Genomic DNA, 22,045 nt, shown 5'->3' with positions numbered 1-22,045 from the left:
AGATAAGCTTTGAGACTAAATTCTTGTTCTCATGTTATTGAAAAAAAATCGGAGGGTCGTATCACATGAATTTTGTTTGGAAAATGTTCTTAATTTAAAAGACTATAAAATTACTATGCCTTTTTTCTTTCTGGACCCCCTCCTGCCGACGACGGCTTTTTCATGTGTGCTATTTTATTATGTGTCCCGGATTTTAATGCAGTTCCCCACTTTCTAAATTAAGATGCTTTTTTGAACAGTTTAATGGAATGAACAAGAGACAATAATATTAACGGCACCGCACAAGCATAGGCGCTAGTTTATACGGTTGTATTTGTGTTTTATAGTTTTTGTATTTTTAGGAGTTTCCATTCCAGATTCCAGCATTTTTTAAACTGCAGCATGATCTACTAGGAATGATGTTATCCAGGGTGTTTTCATTGAACCTGGATGTGGCAAGTAGCAAGGATCAGCAGATATCAGAGGTAGTGACCCATGCAACACCACAAGAAGTTCCGCTGTTCAGGAATCGTTCCATTCGGCAAATAGCCTGTGGATCGCAGCAGACTGTTTTTGTTTTAGGTGATGGAACAGTTTACACTCATAATAGCGAACAAGGTGATGTCATACCAGGTGTGTATGAATTTTCTCCAATAGCTGCTCTTAAATTATTAGTTTTATATTATTTTTGTTGTTATATTACTATTTGTATTAATTGTTATATGCAGTACTATATATCCTATTGTATTTCTATAATTGTAAGTTTATTTTCTTCACACAGAGCGTATGTCTTCTCTGGATACATTCTCCATTGTGCAAGCTGCCTGTGGGGATGGACACAGTGTGGTCTTAAGTAATAAAGGTCATATAATTAGTTGGGGTCATGACTTAAAAGGTCAATGTGGTCATGGTACAGTGAGCAACAGCCTGAAACCAAGGTAACAATATGATATATAATTTAGTATAATACAACACCAAAACCATAATTCTGTAAATCTGATGCAAACATTTTAATTGTGATGATTTTATCAAGTTGTGCATTTAGTTTTTACTAGTAGTACTCATGGTAGCTGTGTTGTTGTCAGTGATGCCATGTGGTTTGTATAATCACATAAAATTAATATTAAATTTAATGTTTAATTTTTTTTTTACGACAGGGTTATAAAATCTCTCTCAATGGAATTTATCATACAAGTCTCCTGTGGTTCCAATCACACACTGGCTCTTGCAAAAAGTAATTTATGATTTTACTAAGTAGTATTGGTAATCAAAGAACTGATAATCATATGATTCATGTCTAGATACCGTGTATATGTGTTTTTACTTGTTAATATTTATCTATTTGAAGATCCTGGTACAACAGTATACTGTACTTATGGATATAGTAATATTTTTCTTATCGTTTGTCCTAGCATTGTATATCGTTATATTTATTTAAGTGTAGTTCAAACATTTTAATATCATGTTGTAGTTTTGTCCTTCAACAACACTGATTAAAATATTGATAACGAGGATGGTGTTGATTACCCAGGCAACCAAGTAGGAGGGTGTTGGACTTCTGATCGTGAGATCGGGAGTTCAAGACCGAAGGTCGAAGGTCATCGCATTACTTGTGCAAGGCACTTAACTTATGTTAAGTAATAAATAAACTGAAGTCTTTTTTCCACAGGTGGCAAAGTGTTTGCTTGGGGTGACAACAGCAGATTCCAGTTGGGATTTAGCACTAATCCTGAGCACACCTGTGCTAAACCAACTAAAATTGCATGCTTGAGTGATCTGCCAATCAAGCAAATATCCTGTGGAGGTGATCACTCCCTCGCTCTGACGTTTAGTGGTACTGTCTTCGGTTGGGGATGCAATGAATCAGGACAGCTTGGACAATATGATGCAACAGGTAAACCTCTCCAGCTTATGTTAAGCCGCATAACTTGGACCAAAAAAAAAAGGGAAACAATTTTTCTTCTGGTACTTCCAATATGCACCGAGTTCTTTAAAATTATAACAGGCACTGATGAATAACAGACCAACAGATTTGTATTCATAATTTAAACAGAAGAGGGCAGTCAACTCTGTCCAGGTTTCAGTGTGTATACAAAGACGACGACACCACCAAAAGTATGGTCAACTGATCTATGTTGCTCTTTTTTTTTTTTTTGCTATTTTTTACAATCATCATGTTCTATGTTCCTAATGATCACATGGCATGCAATGGATTTGTGTTTCCAAATTCTAAAATCAAGGTTTTCCAATAATGAAGCCAAAACACATGTCTGGTATGTTCGAAAATGCCAGTTTTGAAGTTTAAATTAATAAATTTGATACCTTAACCATGGATGCGAATCCTGTGGCTACCATTTTACCAACCACTAAAATGCGGTGAGTATGGTTGAACCTTTTTATTTTTACAAAAAATGTTACTAATCTATTGTTGGGCAACATAACAATTTTTCTTTGAGCCTATAATCATAGAAGTATTTTTTATTTTATTTAGCCAGTATCAGAAAAGGCGGTGCTACAACTATGAACCAATCAACTGGACCACCGTATCCTGATTTTAAGGTTAGTTGAATATTATAATTAGAAATGTTAACTTTGACCCAAAATGCTAATGGTCATATTATATAAGTAAATGACATTTATAATAATGACCATTAACACACCTTACTCCTGTGTGACGGTTATTTGAGGAGCTGAGCATTTTAAATCTACATTGAATTTTTTATTTCCTATCTGGACCTGAACTGTAAGAGGCACAAACTTTAGCACTTGGTTGAATGCTCAGGTCAAGTACTAAAAACCTAAAGAAAGGAAGTTTATTTTTATTTAAAATAAAATGTATATTACTCAAATGTATAAAAATGTATATTACTCATTCCTTATCTATATTACCAAAGGGTATAGAATTGCAAAGGTCTGACTGCCCAGATTTTGTATGCAGGCAATGGAACGTTAAAAGAATGTACTGCCAGGAGGCGTCCTATTACAATACGAATAGAGTTCACTCTAAACTCATCTTTCAAGGACGCGCCCCTCGTGGCAGTACTTTTCCAAATGATGGTTTAAGTTCCAAAGAACTCACTAGAGTCGTACTTCTTGCAGTTCAATACTCTTTGATAATACTCACAAAACATTCCTAATTTTTTTAGATATAGAAATTATATGAAAAGTAAATAAATATATGAGGTTTTATATCTTTAGGCTGTGAAAGGGACGGACACCATAACGTCTCATGGTGTATCAAAACTGATTGAAACTGAGTGGCATGCTATTTCAGCTATGCCAGCATATATTGATAAATCATTTGAGGTGAGGCATTATTAACAAGTTAATTGAAGTTAAAAAAAATAATAATGGGGGCACCTTTGAGCAGTTATATTTTTGTGCTATATAAAGTACCAATAAAACTTTGACCTGCATTATCAGTTGTAACAAAATAAACTTTATTGTATTCTTTTTTAGAAACCTCTAAAAAATGTCATGTGTTATATTGTTTTGTTAATGGTTAAATAAATTCATACTTCTTAAACTATTTCTTTGCTTTTATTTTTAGGAGCTTCGTTATGAATACAGGTCAAGTAAGTGGTTCTCATTTATTTCGTCAAACAAAAAACAATAACAACACAAATAATGAAAAAGTTAAGTACATTTCCTGTGTAATTGCTTACATTTTCACTCATTAATCAATTTCATTTTTCACTGAAATCGATTACATTTTCACTGTAATTGATTTCAATTTCACTGTAATCAATTTCACTGTAATCAATTTCACTGTAATCAATTTCATTTTCACTGTAATCATTTAATTTTGACTGTAATCAATTTCATTTTCACTGTAAATGATCACACTTTTAGTGTACAGTAATTGATTACACATTTACTGTAATTGATTACACATTTACTGTAATTGATTACACTTTTACTGTAATTGATTACACTTTTACTGTAATTAATTACACTTTTACTGTAATTGATTACACTTTTACTGTAATTGACCGAATGCCTGATATGTATGATATGTATGTTTATATTTCAGTTTCAGTCTCTACCTTACCACACAAATTGGATTTTCTGCGAGACAAGCAAATTTCCCACATTGTCTGTGGACAGCATCATTCAGTTTTTCTCTCATTGGTAAAATATATTGGGTTTTTAAGCTATGATGACACCTGGTTTAATATTAAATGTTAATCTGCAATGACCTGTAATACACCTTTTTTATAAGAACACAGAGGCTGAACTTGCTTAAAAAATAAGAACAAAATAAGATCAAATTGAGGCTGAGGTAAAATGTCAAATGAGGTTTTTATGTAAACAAATAGAAAAACCAGCAAATCTTATCTGTAACTTATGTGCAGAGCTGTGACTATGTGGTACCCTCTAAAATACAGTACAATAATAATTTTCTATCTTTAAAGATTAAAATGAGAACAAAATAAGAACATTTTGGGCATGAAAATAAGAACACCGAAGTCTGCAAAATTTTACTGGTTCTTATAAAAAAGAGTGTATGTAGTCTTTTTGCCTAATTTACATTTGCTTTGGTCGAAATAAATTAAATGATGTATTAAATTTTAAACTACAGTGATACCTGGTGTATTGGAATATTTGGTCATCTTTGCTGCATATAATCAGATAAATATTTTGATCTTATCATTCAATATTCTACATTTTTCTGATTTTCAGACTGGTATGGTAATTAGCTTTGGGAAGGATTCCAAGGGCACTATCGATAATTGGGCTCAAAGATTTGTAGAACTAAAAGAAGACAAAAAGATTATATGTGGGAAGTAAGTTTATTATACTCTTTCTATTTATATTTACTGGACTAGACCACATAGGTCAAGAATATTCATGACTTATCCCAGGGCACTGTATATCTTGCAAATGCCACTATACATCCTCATTTATTTTTCTCTCAGACCAGTTTAGCTCAGTCGGCTAACCAAATAAATCCAATCCGACTACAAACAGTACTGCTAATTTGTGTACTTTGGTTCATCACTTTTTTGTTTCATTTCAGACAGCACACCTTGGCATTTATACCTTCCAGCAATAATCTTTATATATTTGGTCCAAAATCAAAAGACGACTCCAACCTCACCTTAGTGGTAGTTCATGAATCATTGTATAAGTATATGTATGGTGAAACTGTGGACATTAATCAGAGTTCTGTCGTTTACAATATTTTTTGCGGTGGAAGTACCTGCTATTTTGCCATATCTGAATCACCGGTAAGGCCAAACAAAAAAATATACACAGTACTTGTTTAGCATCACCACCCACCTGAATTTTCAAGCAAAAGTTAACAATAGTTTACTGATACGGTAGGGGTGGGTTGGGGGGGGGAACTGCCGCTGTAGACCAACAATTTAGTTGATATGTGATGCTGAACAAGTAATTTTTTTTATTTGGCCTGACCAAAATCACTCTCTCATGATTTTTTGCATTAAATTTATATTATACATTAACATAGGAGCGGTTAAGCGCAGCAGTTGCGATCCTGCTTCTTAACCATGACATCGAAGGTTCGATCACTCGCTGTGCATTTCGGCTGTGTCCTTGGGCAAGGCACTTTACCTACGGTTGTCTCGCTCTACCCAGGAGTACAAGAGGCTACCTGGTAGGTTCAAACACAAAATGCGCTGATTACTAGCTGCAACATTATGGAATTCTCCCCAGGGAGCTGAGTATGTGTTCCATATGTGTTTGATTCAATGACCTGGGGTGAGGGGGTGGTGGTAATAATGTGAAGCGCTACAGTATGTTAGTTTAACATATTATTATTTATACTTAATTTTATTTATTTCCCTTTTTTCTCATTTATTATGGCTTACTGGTCCTTCTTTGTTGTATACACTAAAAATGTTGGCCATTATCATTATTATCTGCAATACTTGCCAGGATAAATTGATAGTTGCTAAGTTTCCTTTGAAACTATACACGTTGTGAAGGGCTTCAATGAAGGGCTTCAATGTCGCTTGAAATGAAATGCTTTACATCCTTATGAATTAATCTCGCAGTTCCAACTGCAGAACCACAAACAATACAATTCGATAATCTAAGGAAGCTTTCAGTCTGTATGTATCGCTCAAAATCAACAAAGAAACAAGGAATGGTTTAGCCACGCAGGGCGTTTTCCAGGTGACACGGACAATCCCTTTATTAATATTTCACTTGAATTGTAAAGTTTCAATGGAAAATAAGCGAAAATCAGTTTGTCCAGGTAATCTCACTAATAAACTATCACCATCATTGCTATTTTAACCAATTTCAAATCAACTATGTATCAATATTTATCTGATTTTTTCTTTTGTTTTTTAGTCTAACAAGGAGTGCAATCCAAATTCTGGTAAAGAGAACGAACAGTTTTCAAGTGAAATGATTTATCACCTAGATGAAAAATCAATATCGCAACTTACAGCCATATCAAATTTATCAGTAGTTCCAAAAAATATTGCAATAATCATCCAGAAGTTGTTCTCATCATCAGCTTGTTTGAATAGATCATTTCTTACAAGGTATTCAGCATTATACGGAAATTGTAACAAAACCTTTCACTGTTAAATGATAGATTATTGTGATCATTATTACTGTAATCGTTACTATTATTATGACGATAATTGGCATTATCATTTTATAATATTCAGACCCAAAATAAATGTTGTGCAAACACTAACATTTGAAATGGTTGGGCGATAGACAATTTTTTTGCTTCTGGCCTAGGCGTAATCCTGGAACCATCACCAAACAACACTCGCCTCATGCATATTGGTTGGGAAAAAGCTAATCAGGGCAACAATCCATATAATGTATTAATTAAAGTTTGAAAAGTGGCTTTTTGTTTACCACAAAAATATTGTGGGCTCCTTTTGCAAAAAGAAGCAGATTATCAAAGTTTTGCTTCGATCAAACTTGTGCAACACAAAGTTGTTTTTTTTTCGCCTCATCATTACATCATTGTCGTCATCTTCACATCATTATCATCATCATCACTATATCATCGTTACCATCTTTGTCATTATCATCATCTCATCATCACCATTCTCACCACCTTCATGTGTATTGTGTTTATTAACAATATTTCTGCCATCACCATTTTATATTTATTTTAGCACTATTATTGTTTTAATTGAATTATATTTGACATGACATTTACATTTATTAATTTGTTACAGTGATCATTATTGCTGCAGCGAAGAGAACCCAGGCTTTGATCTGGTTAGAGCAAGAAAAGCCCTCAAAACATTGTCTAGCAAACATAATATCTTAATACAGGTATGTTAATTAGTGGTTTTAAAATGTATTTTTATACTGTATATAGATTATGCATATCCCTTAGTGTTACAGAATAGGATGGCAGTGCACTGGATGAAAACAGGCCTTGATTGGCAACAGATTTTGTTGGATGGTTAATCAGTGGCTAAATATTGTTTTAAAATGGTGTATATAGACGTAACTAGGCATATTCAGGATCAATATTATAGTATGTCTTCATCTCTGAATCTCTAAAAAGATATTTTTTAAATCAATCATGGTTGACTGTGAAAAATCAGTTACATTAATCAGATTTGAATTATGAATGAAGCCTCAGTGGCCCAGTAGGCTTGGCATCTGCATAGAAAGCAGAATGTTCGAGGTTTGAATTCCGGCTTGAGCATCTTTTTATCGCAGTCGCAGATTCCTTTTTTTTTATTAATGTTCACGTTTAATATTTTCAGATTTCTCAGGTAATACATTCTCAACTGTGTCCTAGTCTATCTGAGTCGCCCACTGACGTAGAGGCCATTAGACTCTACCTGTTACTAATGGAATGTCCAACAATGCAATTTCCTGAATTGTATCTCAGATCTATTTTCAGTATTACTAAAGCAATGTGTAAACTTTCACCTGAGATGTCAAAGGTTATTGGTATGTATGTTTTAAATTTATCTCATTTTAATTTCAAAGCAAGATCAACTGATTCATTTAACAAGCTTTTTATTTGTGTAATGACACGATGCTAGAATGTATTAAATTATTATTACTAATACCTCTGTGGCACAACATAGATTTGGCAAAATTGCGTCTTAGACTTTATGCGACGAGGACAACTGAACATTCACGTATGCACAGATGACTTCTTAGTGACGTCATTACATTCTTCCTCCTACCACGCCATGCAATCGAAAGCTCCGTATTAATATAAATGTTGACGCACGCGTACGCGCATGTTAAGTTGCGCGAACGGAAAATTAAGGTACCTGTCCAATACAAACCCCTGATTTTCCTTGAATATACAACATACAAGAATACGGTATCTGCAAGTGAACTTTTCCTTGGCCCTTTGCAAGTTATTCTGATTCATCATTCATGGCAGTGAAGATAGAAAGAGTTTGTATAATAAATAATTTGTTTTAAATTATTGGTGTACCTGATGCGATCATGTTAATCATAACTATGTTGCTCTTTGTCTTAGATACATGGATTGGAAATCTCCTTCCTGAACATTTACAGCATCTCATAAGTATTTTCAAAAATGTGATTGTATATTTGGTGTTGAAACAAATGGAATCAACAACGCTTTTAATATTCAAACCTGAATTCAACATAAACATTGCCCTGGATATGCTCAAGAAACTCTACAAGGTAAACATATCTTAGCTTAATAGGTTTCAGTGACGGATCTAAGAATTTGAAATAGAGGGGGCCCAGGTAGGGACTTTCACAGATGGAGGGTGTATATCACCTCAGCCCCATCATGGTTAGCACAGAGGTAAGAAAGTTATGATTATGGCACTCTCAGACTTAAAATCTGAATATAATTTTTTTTTTCTCTTTATTTCTCTTCTCTCTATTTTTATTTTATTTTTACAAATTTAAGGGGACCCTGGCCAGCTGCCCCCTGCCCCTGATTCTCTACTGGATTGTCCAGAGACTTGGGATGTATCCATGACATTGTTGTCATGGATACAAGTAGTGATGTTATAATCATCTTTATTTTATATTACAGATTAATGAAGAGAAAAAGGAGATTGTACTGTACACGTCTTTCTACGTTCCCGAGATGAAACTTCTCTTGGAATGGTTACATGCACATGGATTGGTTAGTTTGTTTATCATGATTGTTTTCAGCCTGTTAGAGGCAGGGATGTAGTCACGGTGGGTGGAGCCACCCAGCCTTGAAGTTTTCCACCCAATCTAAAGCTAATATAATGGCCCTCCACCCACTCTTATTATCCCACTTTTCCATCCGTAAAATCCACTCTTATTATCTAGAGTTTACTAATGTTTTCACCCACCTCCCCCCAGATATTTTTGTGTTCTAGACGCGCGAACATAACCTCTGAGGTATTTTGGGTGATCAATTTTTTTCTTTTTCTTTCTTTCTTTTTCTTATTTTTTTTACCTTTCCAAAGAGGGGAGGGTTGGGGGCGGAAATCCGCCCCTGCTTATGCAATTGGTAGATTGCCTCAAGGCACTTAAATAGTAAAAGTAATATAAAAATAAAAAATGCTAAAACAAAAAAGTACAGGGAACTAAGAGGAAGGCTTCAACTGAATTATTAAAATCCTCACCAAAGATAGCGTCACAGGGTGCTTTACAACTGGTAGATTATTTGTTGTTGACAATCATTGCTTTATTTATTCCAATACACAGCAACAAGTAATTAACATCTATGATTACCCATTCATTCTGGAGAACAATGTGAAGATGCAGATCATCGTATACGACAGCTTGGTAAAGAAAGAGGTAAGGCAGACTGACATCCAACTGAATTGTAGTCAATTTAAGAGTAGTGCACTTTTGTTTATTGAATGTGGCAAGTGATAAGTCACCATCCTAAATCATTAAATCTCTCACCATGAACCCTTCCAGGGATTTTATTCTGGAAACCAGACTGAGGCTCGGCAACCCCTTGTTTCGAACCCCTGTGTCGGAAAATTTCTAGAGCCACCACTATCCTCTGGTACCACTATCATCTGTTAACACTATCTACTGGTACCACTATCCTCTGGTACCACTATCATCTGGTACCACTATCTTCTGGTAACACTATCCTCTAGTACCACTGCCCTTTGGTACCACTGTCCTTTGGTGACACTATCCTCTGGTATCACTGTCCTCTGGTACCACTGTCCTCTGTTACCACTATCCTCTGGTACCACTGTCCTTTGGTACCACTGTCCTTTGGTAACACTATCCTCTGGTACCACTGTCTTTGGTACCACTGTCCTTTGGTAACACTATCCTCTGTACCACTATCCTCTGGTACCACTGTCCTCTGGTACCATTATCCCTTGGTACCACTGTCATCTGGTACCACTATCCTCTGGTTAAATATTATTAAAGAAAGAAAGAAGAACCAATAAACATGCCGATACATAAAATAAAGCATTTGATCTGCAGATAGCAATGAGGGATGAAATGCAGCTGCAGATGTTCAACCAGATGATGATGGGGAACATGCTCTTGAACCCAGCATTCGTCACTCCGCTAGTCTTGACCATCAACAGACAGAACATTGTAGCCAGTACTCTGATGCAGCTCAACAGCCAACAGCAAGACTTCATGAAACCATTGAAGGTGAAATTTGAAAATGAACATGGAATCGATGATGGCGGTGTTCGCAAGGTCAGGATAATATTTTATGCTTATCTTCCGATCAAATTTGTAACTATTTCATTCATATACAAAACTTATACTTACTGCTATAAGGCCATGTAAGTGTTATTTTCCTCTCCCTACCAGAGATTAAGGCCTCAACTTTACTAATAGTAATTTCTTCCTTATTTATTAACAGGAATTCTTTCTGCTGGTATTCAAAGAAATTCTTGATCCAAAATTTGGGATGTTCAAAGAATTTAGCAAAGCACAAACAATTTGGTTCAACCCTCAGGTATGCTACTCAAATATTGAGTAACAAATATCATGCTTCATGTAATTATTGTCATAAAATCAAGCTACAGACATATTGCAGTAAACATATTGTACCACAATAATAGATAACTGTAGCTTGGTGTTTAGGATGCCTTTCTATAAATACCAGAATCCAAGGTTCATACCCTCTGAGGTTTATTCTCATAACTAAAATAACCCCACTCCTTATTCAAAATACAATAATATGTAATTGATATTGATAGGAAGGGAACTAGTAGGATTGGTAAGTGAAGCACAGACAGCGTGGACAGACATGGGCCAAAGCGATCCCACAGAGGGCGCAATGTGATTGAGACGCACATGGTGGATTGTTTTTAATGATGCTCCATTCATACAGAGGAGATATGCCATGAATCATCCAGCCAATGGTCAATGTTGACACATTGTGTGCCCAGCTTTAGCCTGGGAGTCCAAATTAAACCGAGTCAAAATTGGAAAACAGAAATTTCTAGTTATTAAATTATGCTCATTAATATTGAATCTGGTATACAAATCCTTGTGTGGCATCTAACATGAAATTATCTTGGCACAAGCATTTATTGCTGTAAACTTATGCCACAAGCATGCATTACACTATTGTCTAGTTACAAATATGCATCAACAATATCTTGATAATAATACTTCATTAATTCTTTTATTCAATTAAGTCATTCGAGGATAGGTCAATGTTCCGGTTGGTTGGTGTACTGTGTGGTTTAGCGATTTATAATCAAGTTATTGTGGATCTCCCCTTCCCACTGGCACTGTACAAAAAACTTCTCAAAAGGTAAGGAAAGTGAAAATTGAAGCTGAACATATTTTTTTATTGAAGTTTCATTTTTTGTGTCCCATTTTTGAGACAGTATTAAAGTGCTTACAATGTTTCGCGTATTAGACCAACAAAAAAAAATTCTTGTGTTGGCCTTGTTTTGGGAAAATCCAAAAAATGGGTAGGTCAGTAGGACCGTTTTTTCCCCTTTTTTTTACCAGTAATGTGTTAATGTCTAAAAAGTAGAGAATACACAAGGCTGTCGCATCGCCTACCACCGCAAGATAGGCCTATTCTAGCCTTTTTAGCTCATTACAGAAATAGTTGTCAGTAAAATAAAAAATAAAATGCCGGCCCTCAATTTCGAACATTTGTGTCGGTCGGGCGTGGCCAACACAACCATTTAAACATTTTTTTTTTATTTGGAATTAGAATAATGATATCCTATGCAGCCATCAAAACGTTTTTTTTTTCCAGGCCAGTGTATCTAACAGACTTCAAGGAATTAGATGAAGGAATGGCGGGGAGCTTGCAAGATCTCCTGGATTACGATGATTATGATCTACAGGATGTATTCGAATTGTACTTCCAGATATCAACAGAATTCCTTGGACAAGTACGTATTGTTGACCTTAAGAAAGGGGGCATGGACATTCCTGTAACCTATGATAATAAGTAAGTTCACATATCAATATTAGTTTATCTTAATTTACGTATTTTATTTTATATAAAACCACATATTCTGACATTGTTTCACTACAGTGAACATCAAACGTTGTTTCGAATGTAAAGCTTTTGTAAATTCATCCTGCAAGCTAAGTGTTATTTGCTTCCATTAGACAGGAGTATGTGGACCTCTATATTGACTATATCTTCAATGAATCAGTCAAGGATCAATATAGTGCTTTTGCAGAGGGGTTCTTACAGGTCTGTGGTGGACCAGTACTACAAATGTTTCATCCACAGGAGCTTATGGCTATGGTCGTTGGCAATGACATTTATGATTGGGAAGAATTTGAACGTGTAAGTCATCAATTATACTAATGCATGCCTGTTTTTTACCAGTTATTATCATGATTTTGATTTTAAAAAGCAAGTTATTAATTGAACAATTTAATAATTCTTATTTGATCAACCATTATTTTTTTTTCATTTAAATATTTATTCATTAATGCATTCCTTTTATTCATGCACATTATTTTACAGAAAGATAAAAACTTTATGTATTTTATAACTTTAACCACCTTGCAAATTTCATTTTCCCACACACATTGCCTAGGCTAACTTACTACAACAAAAAGGTCATTATTCCAGTCAAAGCATAGATAAACACTAGTAACTACATAGAGCGAAATACCTAGGCCTGTGGATATTCCCCAGTGGTAGTTGCCAGGTTCTCAAAAATATTTGAAGTGTCATTTCATATTTAGCAAAAATTATGTATTCAGATAAACAAAAGTTTCAATCGTGAATTAAGTATGTAATATTATGTTTCCTCATTTTCTACTAGTTGGTTGAATACCGAGGCATCTTCAACAAGGAACATAAGACTATTAAATTCTTCTGGGAGGTTTTTCATGAATTCACATTACAGGAAAAGAAGAAATTTCTAGGTACTATCTCTATTTTTTTTAAATTTAAATTTAATTATTCAAATACGAAATAGTGTACAAAAAAACAATAAAGCATGATATTGGTAAACCAGTTGGTACACTAACTGCGTCTAAGCCTGTGTAAAATAATCTAATTTTTTTCATTATCAAGTAAAACTCTACACCATAAGTTTCATAATGAGGCTTACAGGTAGTTTATGTAGATCATCTTAATGTTTGTTTTGCAAAAGGGATCAAGTTGCCCTTTAGAAATTTATTTAGTTCTATAGCCAATTTGTAGTTTGAACCGCCAATGCCCATATCAAGGCCAATTGACATAACAAACATACACACAACATAGGTTTATGCCTGCATTGACCTTGGATACTTCTGGATACGTGCATGCGCAGTTCAAATGACGATTTGGCTTTGGTATATCCTTGGCCCTTATAATTTTATAATAAACTTAGGAAATACACTGAACATTTTACAATTGTTGAGAAAATTTATGTCAGCTTCAGCTTTTCTTAATTGTTTATGAAGTTTTTCCAATCTTCTGCAATCTTGTTTACAAACATCATTGTTATGCATATCATGAATGATAGAACCAATGATCGGCAAGAAAGCAAAAGCAACACAAGTTTAATTACAGTAAAGAAAAGTCAGATATTTTTCTTCTGTATCACACGGATATCATCAGTGAACAAAATAAAACATAACAAATGAACCTACACTACTTATATACTCATACATGATGGTAGATTGAACTGCAGGTGGTTTTGAAATTTGCCTCAACTCGTAAGAAAAGTTACAATGTCGCACGTTATCCATTAATATATTAATGTTGTAATGTTGCACTTGTTTGTTGATTGATGGCTCAGTCCATTTAATATGGAGTGCCTCCTTAATTTTAAGTTGGAAACTGCTGTTGGCCTGATCTAGGATTTTAAAGCTTTCTCTATTTGAATTAGATTTGCACAAAATAAAATAGTATTACCTGTACTACTGTACTACTGTGTAATAATTTTTTTTTCCTAGCTTTCTTAACAGGTAGTGATCGGATTCCAGTGCAGGGCATGTCTCAGCTAAAAGTGATTTTCCAACCAGTGTTTGGAAGCACAGACTTCCTACCAGCGGCTCATACCTGCTTTAACTACCTTGATTTACCTTTGTACGAAAGCAAAGAAAAAATGAGAGAGAAGTTGATGAAGACTTTGGAATATGCTCAAGGATTTGGGCTTCTGTAATCTTGTCACAAATTTGTATTAAAGGTGAAGGACTTTATTGCTTAGTGGAGGTGCAATCAGAGACTCTGTATACATTATATGAAATCAATTTGAATAATGTGAACACACAAGTTTATGAGAACTTAAAAATGGTCATAATCAGAGACAGATTTAGGATAGGGGTGGGGGTGGTAGTACTGTACTTTCATCTTTCGTTTTTCAAAAGAAAAAAGTACAAAATGGCATACAAATAATAATAATAATAATAGTACTTAATGCTACAATATTTCATAACAGCGTATACTGAATATGAATCATACTATTATTGGATTCTTATTTATCTGTATAATTATATTACATCTAGGCCTATATGAAGGTTTAAATAATTCTGTATCTGCCCCTGATAATCACATCCTTAATGGGAAACCTCATATTAATAATTATAATACTGTGTATTGTTTATAGTGCATCATTATGATCCATCAAATATGCTAATGAGGCTTTCAGAAAATTGGCAAAGATGATAAAATATATAAAGGAAAGTAGTGAGTATTACTGCCCCCCTTATTAATTTGTCCCACAACCCTGCTTTTACACAATTTCACACAACCTAATCTAATACAGTATTTGTCTACTCACCGAAATATAGGAACTTAAATTGCATGATGCTATTAAATATTTGAATGCGACTCAATTTAACTTGTGTATAATTATTCCACATGGTGGAATTACCAATTTAAAAAAAAATTCCATATTTCACGCAGAGGTGTCGCTACAGTGCTCTCAGTGCAATCGTTGCACTGCGTAGCAGTCCCCGACGCAATCGGTAAGCCTCCCTGATTTGACCGACCAATCAGCGTCGCCGAAAGCTGTCAGTGATAGTGTGTAGTGATTGTGCAGAAACCAAGCTTGACAAGGTACCTCTGAAGACATAAGCACTTAGCACAAAAAGGACAAATTAACATTTTAAAGATACACTGTCTGTCAAAGAAAAATTAAATTTAAACCTTGAAATGCTCATTAAAATGGATCGATCTAATCAACAGACATTTTACTACAAAAAAACTGTTGATTTATCATTAAAATGAATGGACAATATAAAAGAATACAGGACAGGTATTTATTTAACAGTCCATTATTTAGCAGGGGAAAAGTTTTCTTATTCAAATTTTAATTTTAAATCAATTAATATTAACAGACAGTAAATATGAGAGACATTACATATTTGATTAATAACTGAACGCCCATCTACCAATGTTTCATGCTCTAAAACAACACTGCACAGTAAAACCAGCTCAATTTCGTATAATATTAGTTCTATTTTGAAAAGGATCTTTCCGCGGGGCTAAGCCCACACCTTGTGGATATTGTTGCTAGTCCCACAAAACGACTGCGTAAAACGTACGTAAACTTGTGTTCTGGGACATGCGCGTATTTATTGTACTGTTCTGGTTGTCAGTTAAGTTTGACATGCTGGATAGGTCCATCAGCAGGTGTTGGATATGAGAGTAACAAATAACATTAAATGTATTTGATGCTGTGTTTTAGTCTTGTGTTTGCATTGGCACTATAATTGCGTTCTTTGTGGAAGATTAAGTGGAGGAGTTATCATTTTGTGGAAGTGACTTTACTATATATCTATAATTTATCTATAATTTAATTAAGGTGTTTATTATTGACTTAAATATTCCTATTTTATTGATTAGTGTTATTTAATTATTTGTATCCAAATTTGAAGATGACGATATTAAATATTAAAAGTTATGATAAATGTGTTTCTTGTTTATTCTATCAGTTATTGACCGTATTGGCAAGTGCCATTATGGCAAATTTAACACTTACTTATTGGTATAATTACTGCTACCAGACAGTATTTTACAGACAGATGCATTGAGGCAGCACCTCTTAATCATTACAGTATCTACTGACCTAACCAACTATTGACATGAATGAAATAAAATAATTAAAAAAATACTATACGATTTAACTTAAGTGGTTTACAAGATAGGTATTGGGTACGATTTAGTATGATTGTTTCAGAGCATGGGTACGGTAGGGTATCTGGTCGCCCACTAGGGAAAGTTGCTCTATAGGTTGCCAGATGCTATTTCCAGGCATGTAGGGTTATTTTTTGTTGGCACAATATTTTTAAGGGTTGGGGCTTAGCGGAATTGTTCATTATCTCCTCGGTAGTATCGAGGTAGAGCTGTTGGCTCAGAATCCTTTTATAGTCATTTGTAAACATAATATTTACATTAAAGTAGCATTGTAAGCTTCAGCTCAGAGTAGAAAATGAAGTACACCTAGTAAACTGTAAACAATATATTAGATAGAGTAAATATAACGCAGGTAAAATTATCCCCCCAAAAGTCACCCCCGGTATTTCTAATTTATTTATAAAATAATAATTTATTAAAAAGTGACTAAACTACATGGTAAAAACTACCCCCGCCGAACATCGTCCCAGTATTTATGAGTGCACATTCTATTGTTTTCCTCTGTTTATAATGTAACGTATGTCTGCTCAAATCAGTAAGAAGAAAATGCCATATAACTGCACTTCCTCAAAAAAAGTCTCTATATTTGAAGTGGGAAACATCAGTGTCGACGCCACCAGCGGAGGTGAGGGATAGATGATCTGGGGAAACGGGATCTTGGACTTCCCGTCGAAAAATTTCGTAGCGAACACTACTTTTACAGTCTCATAAATTTCCTGGCATGGATTGTCGAGAAATTTGGATCTTCATATCGGGAAATCTATGGCGCCGTCACTGCTTTACGTCCGATTGGGGCTGTGGGAGGGCCTGGTGGTGAGGTTTCGTCGGATCTACGTCATATTGTCGAAATCCAGTTTGCTGAATCCCAGATTGCCTAGTCCACATTGTCGAAATCCCATTTTGCCGAAACCCAGTTTGCCGAAAGTCAGTCAAACGGCAGTGAAACATTAAAAACAGCATAACATTCGTGATGGAGCACTCTTTTACCGTGACTACGTCTGTATGAACTGGTGGAGCCAGCGGAAAGTAAGGGCATAGATATAGATATATATTTATTCATCCATAATTGGAAGTTGTTCTTTTCCACTCTCAAAGAAGAAAGAAATTTACATGATTTATCGGGGGAAAAAAAAGAAACTAGTTATTACATGTCTGTTTTTTAAAGAGGCATATTCCAGAATTGCAAAATTGAGAATTTAGAAGCCTTCCAATGCGAAGTGCGATGCGATCACTGTTTATTCGTATAATAGATAACTGTTATTATAGTTATTAGTTTTGTCTTATTCTGCAAATCAAACTTGATTAACAATTTAGCTATCAGCAAAAACTTAATTAAATATGCCTGTCAGATAAAATGTCTTATAAGCATAGGGCCTATTTATAATACCTAAATTTGTATACCTAAATGAAATAAATAAATAATAATACTAATCTACAATTATACACCTGACTAGACTAGAGTCTCTGTCAGGGTCCCGGCATAAAAAAATGTCTATGTGTTCGCATTGGGCCATTTTAACGGCCAATCCCTATCCAGGTGACACTGCTATTAAGGGGACACTTTTTTGGTCCCGGAGATGTCCCCAAAGGGTTCTACTGTACATATAGATTTACAATTCCATGAAAAAAGCAAATCAAATTTAAAAAATAAAGCAAAAGCATGTGAAGCAATAACATTTCACTGGTCAAGTACGGTACATATTCTAATTGGAAAATTTGGATAAAAATAGTTTTTGACCAGTAATAATAAAGCAATCACTTCACTCATCAAACATGCAAGTCTCTTTGGGTAAATTCATGTAAAAAAATACATTAGAAAATTCTTCAATATGACAATGATTGAATAAAGTAATGAGGTGGTGAACACTGTGACACAAGGTTTGTATTTTGTTGTTTATTTTCATTTTGATACATAATCCGATTCCGATTATTTATAAAATACACAAATAAATGGATAATAATGTATGTTTCAATATTATTTATAAATGCACACATGTTAACGGCCGTTTATATAATAAGCTGGAAAATTCACTCCCTTCCTATAGTTGCTTGGAACTATTACTATTAAAAAAATTGGAAAAAACTTTCACACAAATAGGTTCCCATATGTACTGTACTCGGGTTGAAGCAGACACGCTCTTTGTACGCCGCCTTTATAAGAATGTAGTCCAGATGCTAAAAACATAGACGACTGAATATTTTTATGTACAAGACATGCGATGGCAGTGTGTACGCTGTGTTGCGTATTCATACATTGTCATTAACTTCGTCTCTGCTATAATTCCGAATTTATTATTTTGTTTAAAAAATGTTAAACTTTTTAAAGCTTTCAATCAATTTCATGTAGGCATGGATCAAAATTTCACACAATATTTGCGATTGGATTAGGATGACAATTTCTGCAATCTAGCCGCGAACACAAATATGTAAAAGGGTAGTTAAACTGTAACTTTATTGCATATAAGTATTTTAAAAATTTAGATAGGCCCTATAAAATTATACGTTACTCAAATTAATTCAAATACCATAATACGAACGATGTTTGCCCTACCTGACGTGTGTGTGTTTTTTGTTTTTTTTTCGCAAGTATTTGGGATACTGAGCGTATACCATAACACGGCAGGAAGGAAACATCATCCGTATTATAATGACTGAGGTCTTAACGGCGGCGCTGTATAGCCAAAGTATGTACGTCTTATCTTATAGCAAGATTCCGGTGTCTCTGCCCACTAACATCTGAATTATCTGTAATACACGACTCGAGTGCGCGTGCCTTTATTATATTTGAGAAGTATAGTATGAGAAAAAGTACTGTATAAGATTGGATTTCGGCTCACGGAGTAGGTAAATGAAAGTAAATACAAAAAAGACAATTAATACAAAAAAGACAATTAAGTTTTTATGGTACAATACAGAAGTTAATTAGTTATTGTCGATAATTGCAGATAAAAGATCATGTGATGTGATGATGATGAATTTTACTATATAACAGTGTCATTTCTTGAGGTATTCCCAACCATGATGGGGCTGAGGTGGGTGTTGACTCACGGCTTTGAAGTAAGTAATGTAAAGTAAAAACCTAAAAAAGACAATGTTTTAAGTTTTATTTTTTATGGCACATCACGTATATAATTAGATCTCTATGGTTGCGGAAAATTGATGATAAAAGATCATGAGAAATTTGTTGGCGCTTTATTTTTACTATAATGGTGATGTGATGATGACGAATGTTACTATATAAATGTGACATTTCCGGCCATGAGAGTTACTATTTCCCACAATTTTCGCACTTCAGCCCCAACCTTGGTGGGGTTCAGATGGGTGTGGACTCAAATCTTATTGAAGTGATAAAGTAAAGTAAATACACCAAAGACAATGTTTTTAAGTCTTATTTTCTATGGTCTCATCACACATACTAATGATTTTATGGTTGCCGAATCGATGATAAAAGTTCATGAGAAATTTGCTGGAGCTTCATTTTGACTATAATGGTGATGTGATGATGAATTTTACAGTGTCATTTTCTGCCATCAGAGGTACTATTTCCTCAAATTTTCGCACCTCACCCCAATCATGTTGGGGCTGAGGTGGGTATGGGCTCTCCCCATACCCCAATTTTACCCAAAATATTCTTGCTTCCCCAGTTTCCCCCCTCCCCTCCCAAAAACGGAAGAAAAACAACAATTCGTCGGGGAGAAAAAACATAAAATGTATTTTCTACATATTAGTAGACTGTCTATAAAATCGATTAAACAGGCCTCTGAAGCCTCTAAATTGTCATATGGGGGGGGGGACTTTTCCCCTGGACAGCTTTCAAGACATTTTGAGGAACGTCTGACCACGCCCACTTCGGGCCAACCCAGCATATTTACCCCGTTACCTTGCTCCTCACTCCCGTCCCCCCTCCCCAGATTTCAGATTCTGGCGCCGCCACTGTCTAATATCTAACCCTGTGTGTTCAAGAAGACAGGGGTGACCCAGATGGGACGGGGCGGGAATTTTTCCCTCCTCATATGCCCCGCCGCCCGAAACCTCGACGAGGTCGTCGGACAAAAAAATAATAATTTGCATATCCACAAATAATGTTATTTCGATTCCTAATATTGTGGACTAAAAGCACAATTTAGGCCATAAAGTAAGCCATAAAAACTCGCTCCGTGAACGGAGTAACAGGGATTTTTATTTCGGAACCTTCGACCGAGGCTCTAGTCATTTTGAACTGTAAATGGCAAACTATTCCATTCATTTATCCCAGTTTCAATTAATGTGATGCGGCTTTGTCGACCAGATTTAGGAACTTATAATGAATTATGTCGGTAGCAAAACTGGTATTGTAATTATGTGTTTGGTTAGCCATAGGAATACCGGAATGTAAATGAACAGGGGAAATATCGTTAATAATCTTGTATATATGATACACTTTACGTTCCTTAACACTGAGATCAATTGGCAACCAATTTAATTTGGAGAATTCATTATAACCAACATGTGTACGAGGTCGAAGATAGGCCTACATCTAATAATTATGTTTTGGGATGTCTGAAGTTTAATTTTGGTTGCTTTTATCAAGGCCAGAGTACCCGGAATGCAACATCCATAATCATAGTGGCATTGAGTCAAAGAAGAATTTTTTTATTTCTATAACTTAAGAGCACAGTGCATTTTTCGGATGACTTTCGTCCCAATGTCTCTGCCCGATAACTGTTGATTACTTCAATAAAACATCATTACAGGTGAATGTCCATAATATTGGATTGTTTTTTACACATAGGCCTATGTCTAGTACCAAAGAAGATTGATTCAGTCTTAGCCAAATTATAGTTAACTTATTATCAATTAGCCATTGATTTAGTGAATGGAGTTCATTTCTTAATTTAGTTGATTAACCAACATCTTTGTTAGATACCATAAGTGCTGCATCATCAGCATATAGCATTAGTTTTAGATACATACAATGATATTGGTTGTGCGCCCTCTAAATTCATTTCCTTCTTGCTTTTGTTCATGGGGTGATTTAAAATCCTCAGAGCTGTTATTACCGTTATATATTTCATTAGCAAGTAAGTTGTAGCGTGATGCTGCCCTCAGCGTCGGTCTCCTACTTTTGCCAAGTAAAGCTATCTGTCACTAATTTTTGTTTTCTTTATGAGTTATGCAAGTATGTGCGAATATATGTGGGTGTGTCTGTATGTGTACATACACACACATGATATGTATGCATGAGTGTGTGTGTGTGCGTGTATATGTATTGTGTATGTGCATGTGTATATGGGTGTATGGATACACACACATATGTTCATGATTTTGGTGCTTTTTCTTATTTTTTACTTGATTTTTGTAATTCCTGTTTTAATTTTGATTTCATTTTTTTTTACGTTTTGATTCTGTACCATTAAGGCCAACTCAGACAGCGTCGGCCGACGCAGCCCGATCCGATTTATCGTCGGGGACAGTCCTAAGCCGTCGTGAGAAATATTAAACACGTTTAATATTCTACTACGCGACTGCCCCCGACGCACACCATCGCGTCTGCGTTAACTCACACAGACCCGACGCGACAACAAATCGCGTCGGGCTGCGTCGGCC

The 22,045-nt window shown here is 35.0% G+C and overlaps 1 protein-coding gene across 2 annotated transcripts; it reads left to right on the top strand.

The window, feature by feature from the left end:
- Window positions 1-57: 57 nt before the first annotated feature.
- LOC117109952 (probable E3 ubiquitin-protein ligase HERC4) lies at window positions 58-15,156 on the top strand. 2 transcript variants are annotated; one of them, XM_033252451.1, is made up of 24 exons: window positions 58-612; window positions 761-917; window positions 1,137-1,213; window positions 1,649-1,873; window positions 2,471-2,538; window positions 3,178-3,285; window positions 3,530-3,554; window positions 4,013-4,110; window positions 4,663-4,766; window positions 5,000-5,210; window positions 5,453-5,599; window positions 6,301-6,497; window positions 7,155-7,254; window positions 7,698-7,887; window positions 8,435-8,604; window positions 8,969-9,061; window positions 9,616-9,708; window positions 10,366-10,590; window positions 10,760-10,855; window positions 11,544-11,662; window positions 12,122-12,319; window positions 12,484-12,667; window positions 13,155-13,257; window positions 14,275-15,156. In XM_033252451.1, the coding sequence occupies exons 1-24, from the start codon at window positions 396-398 to the stop codon at window positions 14,481-14,483; spliced, it is 3,414 nt and encodes a 1,137-aa protein (XP_033108342.1). In that variant the 5' UTR covers window positions 58-395; the 3' UTR covers window positions 14,484-15,156. The 2 variants fall into 2 exon arrangements, with proteins under 2 accessions (XP_033108342.1, XP_033108343.1); XM_033252452.1 differs by lacking the exon at window positions 5,453-5,599 and having other exon boundaries at window positions 61-612.
- Window positions 15,157-22,045: the final 6,889 nt, after the last annotated feature.

This window comes from Anneissia japonica, unplaced genomic scaffold, assembly GCF_011630105.1.
Source record: "Anneissia japonica isolate Jap-2015-1 unplaced genomic scaffold, ASM1163010v1 scaffold585_len4108843_cov191, whole genome shotgun sequence".
Classification (NCBI taxonomy): domain Eukaryota; kingdom Metazoa; phylum Echinodermata; class Crinoidea; order Comatulida; family Comatulidae; genus Anneissia; species Anneissia japonica.
The sequence above is the reverse complement of the archived record's forward strand: the minus strand, read 5'-3'. Positions and strand labels throughout refer to the sequence as shown.